Source organism: Melopsittacus undulatus, chromosome Z (genome assembly GCF_012275295.1).
Source record: "Melopsittacus undulatus isolate bMelUnd1 chromosome Z, bMelUnd1.mat.Z, whole genome shotgun sequence".
Taxonomy (NCBI): Eukaryota; Metazoa; Chordata; class Aves; order Psittaciformes; family Psittaculidae; genus Melopsittacus; species Melopsittacus undulatus.
This window is the reverse complement of record NC_047557.1, coordinates 65,406,768-65,423,687: the sequence shown is the minus strand read 5'-3', so window position 1 is coordinate 65,423,687 and position 16,920 is coordinate 65,406,768. Positions and strand designations below refer to the sequence as shown.

At 39.0% G+C, this 16,920-nt stretch overlaps 1 protein-coding gene across 1 annotated transcript in view; it reads left to right on the top strand.

Annotated features, from left to right (window-relative positions):
- The first annotated feature begins 402 nt into the window (after nt 1–402).
- The window catches only part of ZNF608 (zinc finger protein 608), an 85,562-nt gene continuing 69,044 nt past the window's right edge, over nt 403–16,920 (top strand). The window contains exon 1 of the mRNA XM_005144934.2: nt 403–1,290. Within this exon, the coding sequence (XP_005144991.1) occupies nt 403–1,290 (888 nt within the window). The remainder of the gene's footprint in view (nt 1,291–16,920) is intronic.

The window sequence follows — 16,920 nt, the reverse complement described above, 5'->3', positions numbered from 1 at the left end:
TTTCTTTTTTTTTTTCTTTTTTGTGCACATGACTTTTTAAGACAGATTGTGGGTGTTGGTATGCAAAGTAGATTAAAGATGCTCACCATAAAAGCATCACGGCCATTGCCTCCCATTCAACAAACTTGAGAGAGAAATATGTCAATGGTGAATAATTTTGACCGCCCCTACCTCGCCCCCTTTTTATTAGTCCTATTATGTTCTCCTTACACTCAGACAATACTTGACTTTTCTCCTCCTCACAGGGCAAGGTAGACGTGGACTGCAGGTTGTGAATGTAGACACACCTGGGGGAGGACAAGAAGAGTTGAACTTAAGAGAGCCCAGTGGAGATAAACGAATGTCCTCGCATCTCCGACGGAAAGTTCATCGGATTTTGACTCTAGAGATCTCATCTTCAGGATGTCATTGAACACTTCTACTGCAGGAAAAGGTGTGGATCCAAATGCGGTTGACACTTACGACAGTGGCGATGATTGGGAAATCGGTGTTGGGAATTTAATTATCGATTTGGACGCCGATTTGGAGAAGGACAGACAAAAATTTGAGATGAATAATTCTACTAATACCACCAGCAACAGCAACACCAGCTCCAAGGATTGCGGGGGTCTGGCTTCCAGTGGTGCTAATGCTACCTCAGCCTTAGCTGATGGCCTAAAATTTGCTTCTGTTCAGCCGTCAGCTCCCCAGGGGAATTCCTCTCACAAAGAGACTACCAAATCAAAAGTGAAAAGGAGTAAAACTTCTAAGGATGCTAATAAATCTCTGCCTTCTGCTGCCTTGTATGGGATTCCTGAGATCAGCAGTGCTGGCAAGAGGCAGGAAGTCCAAGGGCGCCCTGGAGAGGCAACTGGCATGAATTCAGCACTGGGTCAAAGTGTGAGCAGTAACCCAAACAGCAATAATAACACCACCAGCAATAGCGCCACCATTGCCTCTTGTGGGAAAAACAAAGAGGAAAAGCCAGGTAAAGCCCCAGGTAGCAGAGGCTCCAAGAGGGATAAGGATGGGGGAAAATCCAGGAAGGACAAGCAGCATGACCTGCAGCAGGGCCATCCCAATGGCAGTGGGGGTGGCAGCAGCCAGGCTCCCCCTGGGCACCTCTATGGCTTTGGGGCCAAGGGAGGTGGTGGTGGAAGAAGCAGCCCCTTCCAATGCACCTCCTCTGCCATGGGGGAAGTGAGCAAAAGTACCCCGGATTCAGGGCTACTGGGAAACTCTATTTTGGTAAAGAAGGAAGAGGAGGAGGAGGAGAGCCACAGGCGAATCAAGAAGTTGAAAACAGAAAAGGTAGGACAAAGCTTCTCTCCACATCTGCTCTTGTGTGTGTCCCTGTGTTTCTAATAACAGTTAAACAGCTCTGTGTTTGGCTCCCTTGCCCTCTTTGGTGTATTTGTGATACACATCTGTTCTTCCAATTTCCCCTAAAAAAAGAAACACCGAGACCTCTTCCCTAGACAGAAGACACCATGTTCTGAGTGTACTGCTCTTATCCTATCTCCCTGTCCTTGGACCCTGGAGAATAGTTCTGTTTCGTTTGTTCCTTTTGATAGCACTCACCCAGGAGAGACATGGAAATGGCCCTGACTGAGCTGTCCCTGGTTTTAGCAGAGGGCAGCAGTGTTGGTACCAGTGGGATGGCATGTGTTTGCAGGATGGAGATCTGTGTGTTTGCCGGGGGGGTGCATAGTTTAGGCTCCAGGAGCAGCAAGTCCCCTATTGTGCTGACCGTTTTCCACAACACCAGTGGACATTCGTGACTGTTCCTCGCCCAGAGTTTAAAGGGTCCCTTCTCCTGTCTGAAGCTGAGATTGTGCTTGGGGCGGCAAAACAGAAAGCATTGCCATAGATCTGGGCTTCATTGTTGCTTTTTGTTGGCGACACAGGATGCTTATTGTACGGGGGGGTTCCTGTGGTACAACAGGAACCCAGAGACCCCAGAAGCTGGTGCGGAGAACATGGAGGAGGGAGCCAGCAGACAGGCGGTGCCTCTCTTCTTCCTGGAAGGAGAGGGCTAGGGGGAGGGGAATGCACCTTGTGCTGAGATGTGTGTGTGCAAAGCAGCTTTTGGAACAGAGGGGAGCAGTTTGTCTCCTGTCTGGGGGAACTTTGCTGAGACAGCTCTCAAGTGTGACCTACTCATTTATTGAGTGGTTGAAATGCATGAAAGAAATCCCATGAGTGTGTGTTTTTCTTCCTGTTACGTTATGAAGGATGCTTTCTGTAAGAATAGATGGCCGTGACTCTTATTTGGAAGGGTGGAATGAGAGCTTGGCTTGTTAACTGCTGGCTCAAGGAGGTTCTGGTGTCAGTGGTAATTCTTCTGTCTGTAGGGCAGAAGGTGTCTCCTGGGAGACCTTGGGGCAAGTGTTTGCCCTGATATTACAAGTCCTATGAATTCTACAGGTTGTAAAGCAAAGGTAGCCTGGTCTGCCTGAAAAATAAAGCAAATTGTGTGTCTCTCTGCCCACCGAATAATATCAGAGTATTAGATTGCGACTTTATTGTCAGCTGTTGGTCTTAAATTAATTGCTTTTACAACTTCCCAGAATGAACATCCAGTGATGGGAAAACTTTTGGGTCTGTGTTAACTGTATGGCCTGCAAGTGTCTGGGAGGGCTGGAGGCTGCAGGGAATATTCATGCCTTTCTATGACCTGTTACTGTCTTTTTTTATATTTTGGTCATGTTGAAGGCTTTGTGCTATTTAAATCTGCTGGAGGATTAGATCTAGGTGTTTATGACACCTGATACTTGCTAAAACTGGAAGATAATTTCAAGGGCTTCTGTTCAAGGCAAGGAACAAATTAAATTTCATATTGTATGCATATTGCTGCTTTTAAGATAGCATACCTAGGGATGAATTTGAATGAGCCTTGTGACCTTTTCTAAATGCAGACGAGAGTCCAGGTTGCTGTAATTCATGTGTTTATGTTTGTGCTTTTTGTTTTATGAGAAGTTCTGTGCACAGTGAAAAGGTGTCCTAAAATCTCATGGTCTCTTTATTAACTTAGTACAGTAGGCATTTACTTCTGTTGCCAATAGTCTTCAAATTGCAGTTCTCTAATCTGTTTTAACTATCTAGATAAATTGCCCTAATCCGGTCTTCACAATGGCTGTGGTTAAAGAGTCAGAGCCGTTTGATTGGATTCAGTGGCTGCCTGGAATGTGGGAGGTACTGCCCTTTTGCAACCCCCTTAGCCTTTTAATCTTTCAGCCAAATGTTCACATTCAACAATTTTGTTTAGCTGGCAATCTGAACATTTCAGGATCTCAAAGGCTGCTGTCATGGCAACAGAGATTAGAGGGTGGCGTGGTTTCTCCCGGTTTTGTGTTCTTTTAACCATGCTCACACAGGAAACTGCATGAAGAATCCCTATACACACCAGTAATCCTATGTACGATGTAAATGGGACTGCATGCAGATTGAGAATGAACATGTATAGAATGCTCAGAGGCAGAGGTACTCGCTGCCTGGTGGCTCTTGCTCCAGGAGGAGGTTTGGAGCTTGCATTTCCAGCAACAGCCACTGCTGTTGGCAAGCACCGACTCTAACACAGACTTCACACATTAGAGTCGTGCAGTGTTGGCTATTGTCTGGCACAATGGTGTGCTTGCTTACTGTCTGAAGTAACATCCCTTAGTGTCTCACAATAATAAAGCTCGTTGCTGGCAATGATTGCAACCTTAAGCAGAGCCAATGGCCCTCTTAATAAAACTTAAGTGTATTATGTTGTGTTCTGGCTTCCCCCTTTCTCCCCCCTCCCCCTCCCCCCCCCCCCCCGATGTTTAATAATCATCAGAAAGATTTTTTTATTTTTAAAAAGGCTTCAGATTCCTTAAGTGTTCTTGCTTTGCCTATACATTAGAACATATCTTCTGTACTTGGCACAAAGCAGCTTGTGTCTGTAGATAACAAGCCCACATTTAAAAATTAATTTCCGGTTATCTTAATGTTGTGAAAGACATATCTCAAGAATTTGGATGTTTCCTCTTAGATACAAATGAGTTCATGCCTGCTGATTCAAAATATGCAGGTTTTTGTATGTGGTGTGGAATATAATACTGCATTTGTTTACAATTTGTGAAAGCTTGGAGCAGACTCCCAGGAGTTTTAGTCACTGTTAAGCTTTCACAGTATGGTTCAGTGTCTATTTTTAGTCTTTTTATTCTGTTTCCTTGCTGCAGAAAGGCATGTAAAACATGATAAATTGGATCTTATGAAGCCTAATTAAATCAATGACTGTGTTCTGTTGGCTCTTTTATGCAGAAACCGCAAGCATGTTGTAAAAGTCGCCACTCCCCTAATATGTGGATAAAGTCAAAGTATGCTGTAATTCTAAGATGTTTGAGCTATATTTGTGCAGCCCATTTTGTGGTTAAGCCACCAGTGACATGTCTGAATAAGTAGCTTTGACAGGTAGGCTAACCACTCCTAAGAATTTTGGTGTTAAAACCTGTCTCCATTTTTCCATTTCTCCTCCATACCGTTTTTAGCACAATTACTGACTGTTTGTCAGCATGAACTCTTCATCTGTTTTAGCTGGGTTTTTTTTGTTTGGTTGGGGGGGGGGGGGGGTTGTGTGTCTTTCACAGCTGCTACATTGAAAAGCATTCAGAGTATCTACAAGAATTTGCTTTGTGTGTGTTGCAGGGAGACTTTGGGATTCAGTCAGTTTACACTGATATATGGGAAAATTGTATCTGACGTGAAAATCAGTATATGTGAAAATATTGCAGAAGATAAAAAGCTATAATCAGGGGTGTCTAGTTGCAGTTTTTAAATGAATCAGTCTAGTGATACTTCAGGATTGAATTTGTCTCCTGTATTAGCTTATTGCTTCTCATTAAGATTGCATTTCGCATCTGAAAGTCGTCTTCAGCAAATTAACGTGTTGGCTGGTATTTACTTTAGGTTTACTTTGTAATAGTGAGGATTAAGGATGTTTTGCACTTCATCAGGAAACTGCATTTTACCTATTGATGTAAGTCATTTAAGTACATGCTTTGATTAATTACGTTACGGAGAAATGCTTTTCATGTACTTTTCTTGCTGGCCTTGTGTGTAGTTTATTCACTGTGAAATAAAAGGGCAAGGAGGTCACTTGCTGTAATTAAAGAACAAAGTCTATTGTTGTTTGACAGCAAACTGTTTTGAAAACTACATAAGGGATTTAGCTGTTAAAAACGTTGATAACTATGGGTGTCTAACAATAAGCACAGCTAAAGGTTCTTAAAGTTCTGTAGTGCTGTCTAGTAGTGTGAAGGTGCTTTTTGAGCTAGGTGAAGAGGTGTTGCCCTTTGGCCGAGGAAAGCTTTTTCGTGTGAACCTGCTGACCTCTGCTAATATGTATGACCAGAGCCGCTATTGAATTCCTGTGCAAAGCAAAGTTAGCGTAGCACAATGGAGGAGGCTGGTCTAGAACGTTTATAAAATAGTAGGAAAGCTGATAACCTTACTCATAACTACTGGAAAAATATTTCACTTTGGGCATTGGTAATTTTATTATTTTAATAACTTCATAAATAGCCAGTAAAAAGGGAAGGATTGATTGTCCAGGTGTCATGAGGTTAACTGTGTTCTCCATGTTAAAGGGCTTTCCTGCAGGACTGTTTTAATTACAGCTATATAAAGACTTGTTTTTCCAAAGTAGCATTTTATAGTCCAATAAATGAAATGTATGTTAAAAGTGCTAAGCAAAATCTCCCATAACCATAGAGGTGTTCAATAACCAGATTCAAGTAACATGGAAAGTCCCATCTGTTCCTAGTTTTCAGCATAAAACCAGGAATTGAATAGCTGGGATTTGCTCATATTTTTTCCTTTTATTCTTTATTATTATTATCATTATTTAAAAGTTCACTTGGCACTTTATAGAAGCTTTCTGAAATGCAGTAATATAGGAGAGACTGTGAAAACACATGTTCATACATCCAGTTAACCAGTTTCACTTTCATTTAAAGAGATTTCCAGAAGCTCAGTCATTGAAGAATTTATAACAGTGAATCACCTCCTGCAGGCCAACACAATAAGGGTCAGTTTTTCAAAGGTCGTACTATTTAGGTAGAACGTGAATTACTCTGTCAGGTTTTCCCTAAGAGGTAAAAGGAAGCGGGGGTGGGGGGGTCGGGTGAGGGAGAAGCGGCCTTTCAAAGGATAACTTTAGCAAGCTCCTATCAGTCACCTAATTGCTTATGATAAAACCATTGACTAAAATTTTCCATACAGAGACTTTTTTGCTCTTCAGAGAAGTGTTCTAGAATTGTTGATAGGAGGAAAATGACTCTTTTAAAGATAACTTAAATTCTGAACTGTTAGGCAATGAGATTCTTGGCTGCAGCCGTGGATAAAAGACCATCCGGCCTTTGTTTGAGGTCTTTTACAGAAGCTAATGACTGGTCTTGTGCCTCCCTGAGATAAATGACATTATCTCTGAGTGGTCTGACAGGAAACAGACATGTTAATGGTGAAGCCGCGGGGAGGATCTGCTGTAGTTCTGACAAAAGAGTAAAGCGTGGACCCCTGGTTGTGATCATTAACACATAATGCATTCCAGTTTCTCCTACGGCCTTAATAATTGGAAAGTTATTTTATTGACAGCAGCATAAATCATAAATCTGAAATGTGCGCTTTTTTCTTGTATGCTAAAATATTTTTTTCTTTCTATTTTCCATATTTTTTCCCCTTCAGAAATAAGTGGTCTCTATAGTACTGACTTTTTGTGGGAGATTCTGTGGCCTGTTTTCTGTTAATTGGACGCATCCTTTCCGTGTTGTTACACAGGTTTCCCTTTATTTGCTCTGTTTTACGCATGCAATTTGTGTCTGTAAAAGTAGGCCGAAAGAGTAGAAAAAAAAATCCATTTCCTCACATCTTACATGGTACATGAGGTATTGAGCACATTTTTACAACCATCAACAGGAGTGTGGTCTCAGGAATACAGTTTCAGAAATACTAACATTTTTGCTATCATGAAGTCCACCTTTACATCTCTTTTGGATAAAAATCACTCACCCTTGAAAAAAGTTTAGATTATGTCCACAGCTACTTTGGCAGCTTTGTGTTGCTGCCACGTGTTCTGTATTTCTCAGATACAATAGTATTCACTTCTTGAATATGAGAGCTGCATGTTTCAGATCTCTTCCATGGTATCAAGTTGGGATTGCTGAATATAGCCAAGTTTTATAGTCTTGCCTTGCTCTGAGCCAAGATACTTCATACAGATGATCCAACAGCCAGGTTATTCTTTATGTAATGTGCTTATCACTGTACCATCTTTATATTACACTTATATAATGCTCTAATGTACGTAGTGATGATGTCACTGCTTTACCTGAAAGGCTGGAGAGACTGTCTGACTGCAACTGTGCTTTATTTCTTACATCTGAAATACATGAGTCCCCAGACGGGGTCACACCTGTGGATCTGTGAATGCAGTGACCTCAGTTGAAGGGTTGGCCATAGTTTTGCTGAAAACCAGTGTTTATTTTAGTGTGTTTATGTGTCAAGGGGTTATTTTTATTTCTTAGTAATAATCACAGAAAATGTGTTGACATTTAAAAAAAATTTTGGTCTGTACCGACATGCCTGGTTGGGTGAAGAACAACAGAATAGTGTTCCATGAAAATTTCAAAATGATGATGTAAGCACAACAAGTAAATAGCTTTCAAAATTTAGAGAAGTTTGTTATATTTGTTTTTCTGTTTCAGTTTGATGATTTTTTTCTTTTTCCTTTTCTGCACCAGAGGGTTTCTGCCCAGTGGAGCTCTTTCATGGTGCAGCGTTTCCCCAAAATTAATAACAATACAAGCTATGATTTTTAATTTGCTTAAAAATCTGTTTAAAATAAGCTAATTTTAATAAAGGTAACAATTTTTCATAGCAGGGCTTGACAGGTTTTCTTAACATGAGATTTTATATCACAAGATTAAAAAAAAATTATTACACTCTCAAATTAAAACCACAATTTACTTCAGGCTGTAGTAGCCTTCAGTGAGTAGCCATTTGGGGAAATACGAAGATCAGCCTGACTTTTGATTTAATAAGACTGTTGCATTTTCTCTTTCAATTCTGACTAAATGGTCTTGGCAATTGGAACAAAACCTTTACATTTGAATGGAAGGTTATAAAATTATTTAGAGGGACCTGACTGACAAGTGAGTTCTTGTAGGTTTTTTTCTTCTTTTTTTTGAAAGAGCTGAGAGAAAAATCAGGGGAGTGGGAATAGGTGGTTTCCTCTCATGCCTCTATTTGCGTGTACATATACACATACATAATATGTATGCTTATATAGAAAGCTATTTGATTAAACAGCAAAAGTGAGAGTGTAGGGTAAATTTCATGAAAAGAAATAGGATTGATGACTGTATATATTGGTTTTCCAGCTGCAGGCTAGCTATGGTGTTGATTAAATTTTCTGAAGTCTTAGGCCAACACTGCAAGTAAACAAGTTGTATTTTAGTGACAGAAGTTTTTAGTATGTCTGATTTTCCTGAAAGTAGGCAAATACTGCTGAATCTCAAAGGAATCAACATTTCTAACATCTATCTGTAAGGCTGACTGAGGCTGTTCAGATCAAAGCCCTTGGGAATCAGATGTGAAGCTCGTTGGTTCAGTAATCCTGAAGTGAAGACATTCTGTGCTGAATTGTATATCCTTTATGATGAGTCTTCCTGAACCATTCTGACTTGCCAGTCTTCAGAGAAAGAAGATACTGAACATTTGGTTCTCTTCTCCCACCTTCTCCTCTCAGTGTTTTGAGTCTTCCTAGTCTAGATCATATTCTTGGGCACAATCGCAGCTTGGCTGAGGTGTTTCTGTGTCCTGAGAATCTCCACCAAATAATAACGTGAGAAAAATGTCCTTGTGTGGGTGTTTGAAGTACATGCCACTATTAGCATGTGGGTGCAGTTCTTACAGTCAACAGAGCAAACTAAAATCTATTGATTGTGGTTACTGGGTGCTTTCAAAACACTGGTTTTCTAGTTGTTGAATTGTCTTGTCAAGTTAACCAAGAAGCAGATGGCATTATGCCACAGAAGTGTATATTTACTTAAAGGAACTTTAGAGGTTTTGATGTGTTTTCCTTACATTTCCCTGATGGCTTCTTTTTATTGAAGAGTAACATGAGGAGACCTGGTAGCAATTTTATTACTTTCCCATAACAGTTTGAAATAATAGCTTGATCTTTGGTTGCCAGTCAAATTTCTACCAGTCAGCTTGATTCTGTTTTTTATCATGTGGCAATGGAATATAAAAAGTATATGTTTGTAGTCTGTCCTCAGAAACTGGCTTTTCTGTTCATGCCTCAACTAGCAACAGAAGACTAAAGCTCCAATTGGTCTCACTTTTGTAAACTCCTAAAGCTTGCTTTCTTCATTCTGATAAAAGGTGGCACCATGTTTAAGCTCAGTTTCCCAGGAAGGCTTGTGGCACATCTGGCCTCTTTAAGTAGGTGCACTAGGAGGTTTGATTTTGCACACATTTAGTAATTTGCATTAGCCATTGATTTAATTCAAGGGTTTTGCTAAGTCCACCCCCTCAAAAAAAAACCCACAACAAAACCCAACAAACAAACATAAATTCACAGTACTCAGATGCCACCTTTACTGATGAATTTCAGTGCTGCTGTTGAAAAAATACAACTGTCATGGGAGCGGTATCATCAGTGTCCTTTAGATAAGCTCAGCGTTTACAGTCTTGAGTGCTTCCCTCAGCCATTAAGAAGAGTGAAAACCAACTTGTAATCGCCTTTCTTATAGTGTTCAGGGCCAGACCAAATTATTTTTGGATTTCCTGTCACCCCCTTGGCTGATTTCTGTGGATGGCTTATATTAAAAGCAACGATAATGTTTGAATTGGAGGGTTTTTTTGGGTTTTCATTCTTCATAGAGAACTGTTTATTTGTGTGTGGTTCACCACACTACATGGATAGTGCTATCAAATCTGTGCTTTATTACAGGCTTGTAGCAGTAATGGCAGTAGTCTTTTTGGGATTTCATATTCTTGCCAATTCTTCCTTTTTGAAGGAGAGAATGAAACTAGATCTGTATCTCTGTGACTAAAGATAACAGTTAGAAGCAAATACAATCAGAAATGGACCTCATGACTCAGTTGAACTTTGTTTTGCTGTTAGTAGTTTTAACTCTGACTTGGTAAACGTTTGGGGAGTTTTTTAGTTAGCCCACGCTGATGATAAGGATCTGATATTCCAGAAGTATTTCTGGATATATTGAACATACTTGACATGAAGTTTTACTGGTTAATTTTTTTGCTCTGGGCTTAAAGTTAGTCAGTGTGTGTGGAATTGCAATGGAGTTTGGGAATTTGAAGGAAAAATGCTGATGCAGTTTGAGAACAATGAAGGTGGTTTCCCACACCCAGTCTTACTAAAAGTCTGAATTAATGTTCTTACCCACTTCAGCCCGTAGTAAGATGCAGTGTCATGTACTAGTGTTACTAGCTGCCTTTTAAACATAGGTTTGTATATGTGTATGTGTGTATGTATATCAATATACTCATATATATATGGGGGAGGTGCATATGTGTATAGATGTGTACATGTAACATGCACACATGAAAAAAGAACTGCTACTGTTTTATAAATACAGCAACTGAGTCTGGGTAATAGTCTATATTTACATTTCATGTTCAGATCTTTTAACAATCTTTCCTGTGATGCTGCACCAGATGCCAGACATTGAAGGAGAAAGCAAGCAGCTGTTTCCATTACAGCATTGGTACATTAGCTTCTAAGTTTTATTTTGGTTTTTATATTCCCTTCCAATCTTTCCTAATCACCCTTTAAAAAGGATATTTCCCTCCTCTCTGTGATTTATCTGTCTGCAGGGTTCTATGTTATTCTTAGCTTAAAAAAATGTAAAATCTCTGTGTTTTTTTTTCCCTCTTAAGAACTTAATGCTTTGACTCTTGCTCACAGGGAGCAAGGGTTTACAGACCTTTCTCAACTCAAGTCAATAGTTCATTGCATTACATCTGCGTAAACCCTACTTGAGAGGAGTACAGGTTAGAAAATAGGGTCCAGTATGACCAATTTGATTGTTCTTGTAACAACTTGAGCCACTATATGATCTATATTTTTTCTGCACACTACCTCAATAGTGTTATGTTCGTTTGTACTCTTTCCTTCACCATCTCTCTCAAAATAATAGTTTCGTGGCTGTATGCTGTTATTGCTGAGATGTGACTGAAAACTGCATTCAGTACAGTGAAGCACATTCATTTTCATCTAGTACCTGTTTATTGCCTTGAGCACTGTAAATCTGTCAGCTCTTCACGATGCTTTCACCTCTTTCTTCATTGCTCCAGTTTCTAGTTTGACAATGTTCCCCTGAGGCAGAATTCTAATCTGCTTCCAATTAGTTGCAAAATGTGATTCAAATTTCCACATTATGGCTGCTGTTTTACTTGCACGCACACAACTAGAAACAAATTAATGCTCTTGAATATTTATTTTTGAGTCTTCAGATTTACTCCGGGAGGAAAAGTTGCCAACTATTTTCAGACTACTTCCACGATTTACATTTTTCCTCAAACTGAAATATTTATTAGAGGTTTAAAATGCCTCTTACCGTGTAATTTTACAAAACCTTCTCTGTTGGTTATTATTGAGTATACATTGCATGTCGCTAAATTAAAAGAAATAAAAAAGGACAATACTTACAGGTGGAGTTAAATTCTGGTTGTGAATGCTGTGACAATTCACTGTATGAGGCACAAACCCCTTTCCCTCATCTCCCCCTCCCCCACGCCTCCGCCTCCTCTTTCCCTTCCCCCTCCCTTCCCCTCTTTCCCTGTTCTTTCTCCCTCTCTCCCGTTTCTCTCTCTCCCTCTCTCTCTTTCTCTCCCTTTCTCCCTCTCCCCCTCTCCCTTTCTCTCTCCCTCTCCCCCATGCTTCCTCCCTCCCTTTCGCTCTCCCTTGCTGGCTTCTCTCGCTTGTTTGCTTAATTTTCTGCTTACCTTTAAGTAGTTTTGGAGAACGAACGTTCTTACCTGCCACCAGCCTGCCTGACACCTGTAATCTGCACCTCCAGAAGTTCTAATTTGGCTGGGGAGAGGGAGACAGAGACTCACTTGGTCTTTGGTGAGTCTTAATAGGTGCAGTTAATTAAAACCTGTTTGTGTGTGTCCCTTTGTATGTGTCTGTACTTGTACATACATGCATATACATGAGTACCTGGGTATACCTTTAAACTATTTTATATAAATTGAGTTTTCAGGTTTTTCCTGCAGTGTTCATATTCCTACAATCAGTTGCAATAGGAATATGGCCTTTATTCTTGCATTGACTGGGGAAGAAGTGAAGTTTTGAGTGGAGAGTGTAGAAATCTAGACTGAAACACCATGGAAAGGACTTGAATCTAAATGCAAGTGGGAGTCTGAACTTCAGACCTTGTTCAGGCAAAACTGGTGTCAGAGGGTCTGTGACAGTTCTGCTCTATTGGCTGTCCACCTTGATGCCTTATGTCTGTAATTGCCTATATGGAGAAAGACAGTGTGTTTAATTCACATATTCCAGTAACTAAATTTATAGGTGCAAATCCTTAGTGGAGCTTAGCGCTGTGTAGCTTGGCAGATTGATGTCAGCAGCCGTAATAGACTTTAAATAGGCTTGGAGAATTTCATTGAAAGTATATTGCTGAAGTTGATATTGCTAAGTACCTGTCATTTCTAAATGAGATTTACAACTGTAAATTTAGCTTTCATTTACAATAATTCACTTATTTATAGTCACATTTAAAAAATGCTTCGTTATGTTTACCATCCCACATTGAAGTGGTGGCCTGCTAGCCCTGTATTGTATGTATTAACATCTGAATCAAGGCGAACACACATAGGCTGTATTTTGGTTCATAATCCCTGAGAACTTATTTTTCACCAAGAACAAAAATATAAAAATAGAGGTAAGGGAAAATCACCTTTGTGTTACTTTGTTTTCTCTTGGGTTGTAAGGGACTCTTAACTGCAGAGATGAGAAGCCTAATGTGTTATTTATTTCTCTGAAGGTTTTGCCTAGCCTAGTAGGCCTCTGTGATTCACAGCATCATTCTACAAGGGAACAATATATGCAAACATTGTGAAATGCTTCAGCAGCATGTCTTTTTCTTTTTTCCTCATACAACATCAAAGTCTTTGAGCTTCAGCTCTGTGGCCACGGTAAATTGCAGTTCTGTGGTTGTCAGTTATTGAGAAAAAAGGACAAGGACAAAATAGGAGTGGGGGGGGGAAAAAGTACGCATTTGTAGCTTACAATAACTGACTTAAAGACATCCAGAGTTTTTAGCCAGGCCAGTATATAAAAAAAACAGCCCCACACATCCACACATACGTGTATACACACACACAACCACACATTATTAATTTATCTGGCAAAAGCCACAGTGCATCAGAGAAGCATTAAATGCTTTTGTTTATAGCTTATAGTTCTATAACCTCTAAATGAGCTTATTGCCTTTTAACCAACACTAAATAATAGAAGAACCTATGAGCCTCCACATTGGACAGCAGCCAAGAAGCCAACGAAAGAAGGAAAAAAAAAAGACAGAAAAAAGGGCTGAATGGTTTAATTGTACAGCAAATCATTTGTTTACAGATTAAGACCTATTTGGTAGCCAAATAGGAGACAAGGAGATGAAAGTGAGGTGCTAAGGTACAGGAAATGAGCTTTATATTTTGTGAGGAAGTCCTGCTATTTTTGCCTCCTCCTGAAGTAGAGGAGGCAAGGAAAAAATGAATTGTTTAACAGCAAAGAAAGACTGCTGAGCAAAGTGCACATATTAAGTAGGAACAAAAGGGTGGGAGAAGGGAAGTGTTGGTGCACTTTACATGCTGACAGGAATGTGACAGCTGGAGTTGCTTCCAGCCAAGGAGCACCAGTTGGTGGCGAGAAGAGCTGCCCTATTTTGTTTTCTGTCTGAATGGAGTTGGGGAGAAATGCCTCTGTTAATGTGAGCAAACATAATAAATTTTCTTGAACCTTTCTCCCTGATACTCAGTTTTGCTTGCTCACAAGACTTTCCCTTCCCCCTTTCTTTTTCCTCTCTCCCCTTTATAAAGGCAAGTTTTTTAAACTGGCCTTTGTTTCAGTATTGTAATTAATTAGTTGACAGTTCAAATGGTTAAGAAGTGCTTGTGATTCCTGCTTTATTGTTGTGCAATATTTTTTTAAAGACCCACTTACTGGTGGCCTGTAAATTTGAAGATATTTTCATGAGTCATTGGTTTAAAGATCAAAGTCAAGAAAGCATTATAGCAGAAGTGGAGTAAGCACTACAGTAAAGATTGTTTAAGTTTCTTCATTTGAACCTCCCATTTTTACCTGTTGAGTTGAATTTTCTGTGACTTTGTTGCTGCAGTTTCCCCACCATGAAAATTAATTTATGAAAATGTACACTAGGAGAAAAATATGTCATGGGAAAGAAAACATTTTATTCATACAGAGCATCCGTTCTGCCAATAGCTCAGTAAGCAAAGCCTTCTTAGAATATGTTATGGTTGTGTGGCAGTTTGATTTGATTTGATCAGATAATGAACATTCTGAAAAATTATGTTTGGCCAATGTAAAACTGGCTGTAGATAGCCTGTTTTCCACCTTCAGTGACAGTAGTAATTTTGCATGAAAGAAGTAGTATATGTAGCTGAGTTGAGCAAGTTGTGTCAGGTCATCTGAAGTCACTATAAAATACACTTCTAGTTTGATCCCCTTTAAATTGTAATAAAATGGACATTTTGGTTTTTATCCCTTTGACTAATAGCAAGCTTATGTAAAGAAAAATCAAAAGATGCAGGAAAAAAAACAAACCAAGAACTTGTCAGTTGTTTATAGTTCAAATCTAGCACAGGAATAGGAAAGTTTTTAGTGTACATTATATTGTGTAGTTTCCATAAGGGGACAGGAAAAAAGTTAATGAGCTTCAGGTGTGGCCTTTTAAGTTCTTAGCAATACCATGTGTTGTTTTTTTTCATACTGCTTGATTGAAATTTACTGACCATATACGAAATGTTACTCTCTGGTTATATATAAACAAACATGAAAAGATTTGCCAGTAACTCGTGCTATTAAAAATACTTCTCTCTCCAACTGCAGTCTACGAAGTAGTAACCCTAACAACAGTATTCTTCTTAATGGAAGATTCATACTATTCATGCTATGTTCCTGGTGTATTTCCAGATCCAGAAAATACGTGATATAGTACATGGAAAAATGCTTGTTCCTGTGTTCCCAACGAGCAGATCAGTACATTTAGAGACAGAACCTGGTTGCTTTGAAATGAGTAGCAACGTTACCACTAACACCTCTGCAAGGAGAATGCTGCCTTGCTAAGAATTGAGTTTTTTACATGCAGCCTAAATATATACATGTTTGTATGCGGTTATTTCCTTTTGTTTTCTCCCTGGGCAGTGAAATTACTGTTTCCATTGGAACATTAAGTCAGTCTGTTATCTGATATCTATTTGGTAAAATGAGCATTGACATTGAATTTTAAGTGATTGAAAACAGTGTTCTAAGTGACCCTTAGAACTTTACATTATGTTCTGGTGTTGTGATTTTTTTCGCATTGAATTTAAGAGCTTGTATAATGGTACATTGTAATGTATATTATAATGTATAATTATAATTGCATTGTAATGTATAATGGTACATTAAAAACCAGACTTTACTTTTATGTTCTGGTATTGTGATTTTGTTCACATTGAATTTAAGAGCTTGTATAATGTGACTGGCATAACTACAAAACCAGTCTGTAACAGGACATTCGCAGTAGGAAATCTTAAGGCATAGCCTCTGCATGGTAATGTTTTTTTTGCATCTACTTACAAGTATACAATTTTATTGTTATTACTGCTTCTAGCAGATACATGGCTGGTCTTTGTGCTGCAGGTTAAAAATGACAGCATTGAAATAATGGGTGAGGTTTTGTAAATTCGCAAGACAATGTTATTCTTTTCTTGCAGGTATGAAAGGCTTACTTACCTACGGGGGCTTACTTACCTACAGGCAAATTCACTCCAGGCTGTCTTCCATTTTTGATCAATGTAGTGAAGTATGTAATAGAAAATTAAGGTTTTTCTTTTTCAGTAGTAGTAGTATATCCGAATTCTTCATAGATTTAATTAATTTCTGTCTCCTTGGAAAAGTAAAAACCAGTAATTAAGCAATGTGGTCCTGAATGTGGGCCTCAGTAAATTCAAAAGGAGATATGCATTCTAAACCAACAACTGAAGACCAAAAAGATACATAATTTCAAGATATTTTGAAGTTTAATACAGCCTTAGTTTGATTTTTGTTATTGTTTTAGTACTGGAAACTAAAGGATTGGTGAAATTCTGAGAAAAAGGAAGTTGCTGAAATGATTTTAATTCATTGGTATAATAATAGCGCTGGATAATATTTATGGTAGTATAAGAGCTCCTCTTTCTTATAATCCATACAAACGCAGTATTACATTCAGAACTGTGTGAGTGGTGTGCTTAACCTACATTAACAATGTTTCAGTATTTTGCAGAAGATAAACCTTTAAGTTTAAATACAGAGATCTGAGTACATTTTTCTCTCTCTTATTTGGCTTGCATTGTATGGCCCATGGGTATTTTTGATCTGATCTTGCCCCTATTACACAAACGAGTCACTGTATCTGCTTACTTAAGTGAATAAAAACCAGCCTCATGGATGAAGAATGTGTCACCTTTGGTGTTAATTCTTATACTTTCAGTATTTTCAGAATTTTGACTTGGAGTTGGTTATATGATCTGGAAACTGAAAGTCAATATACCAGGTTTTCCAGGTAATTAGGCTGATTTGTTTTAGTCATTACTAAATTTGGAGAGCATTCACTGAGAGACCAGAGTATGAGCAGGAAGGACATATTAGTTATTTTGAGATTGACTCTCCTTAAAACT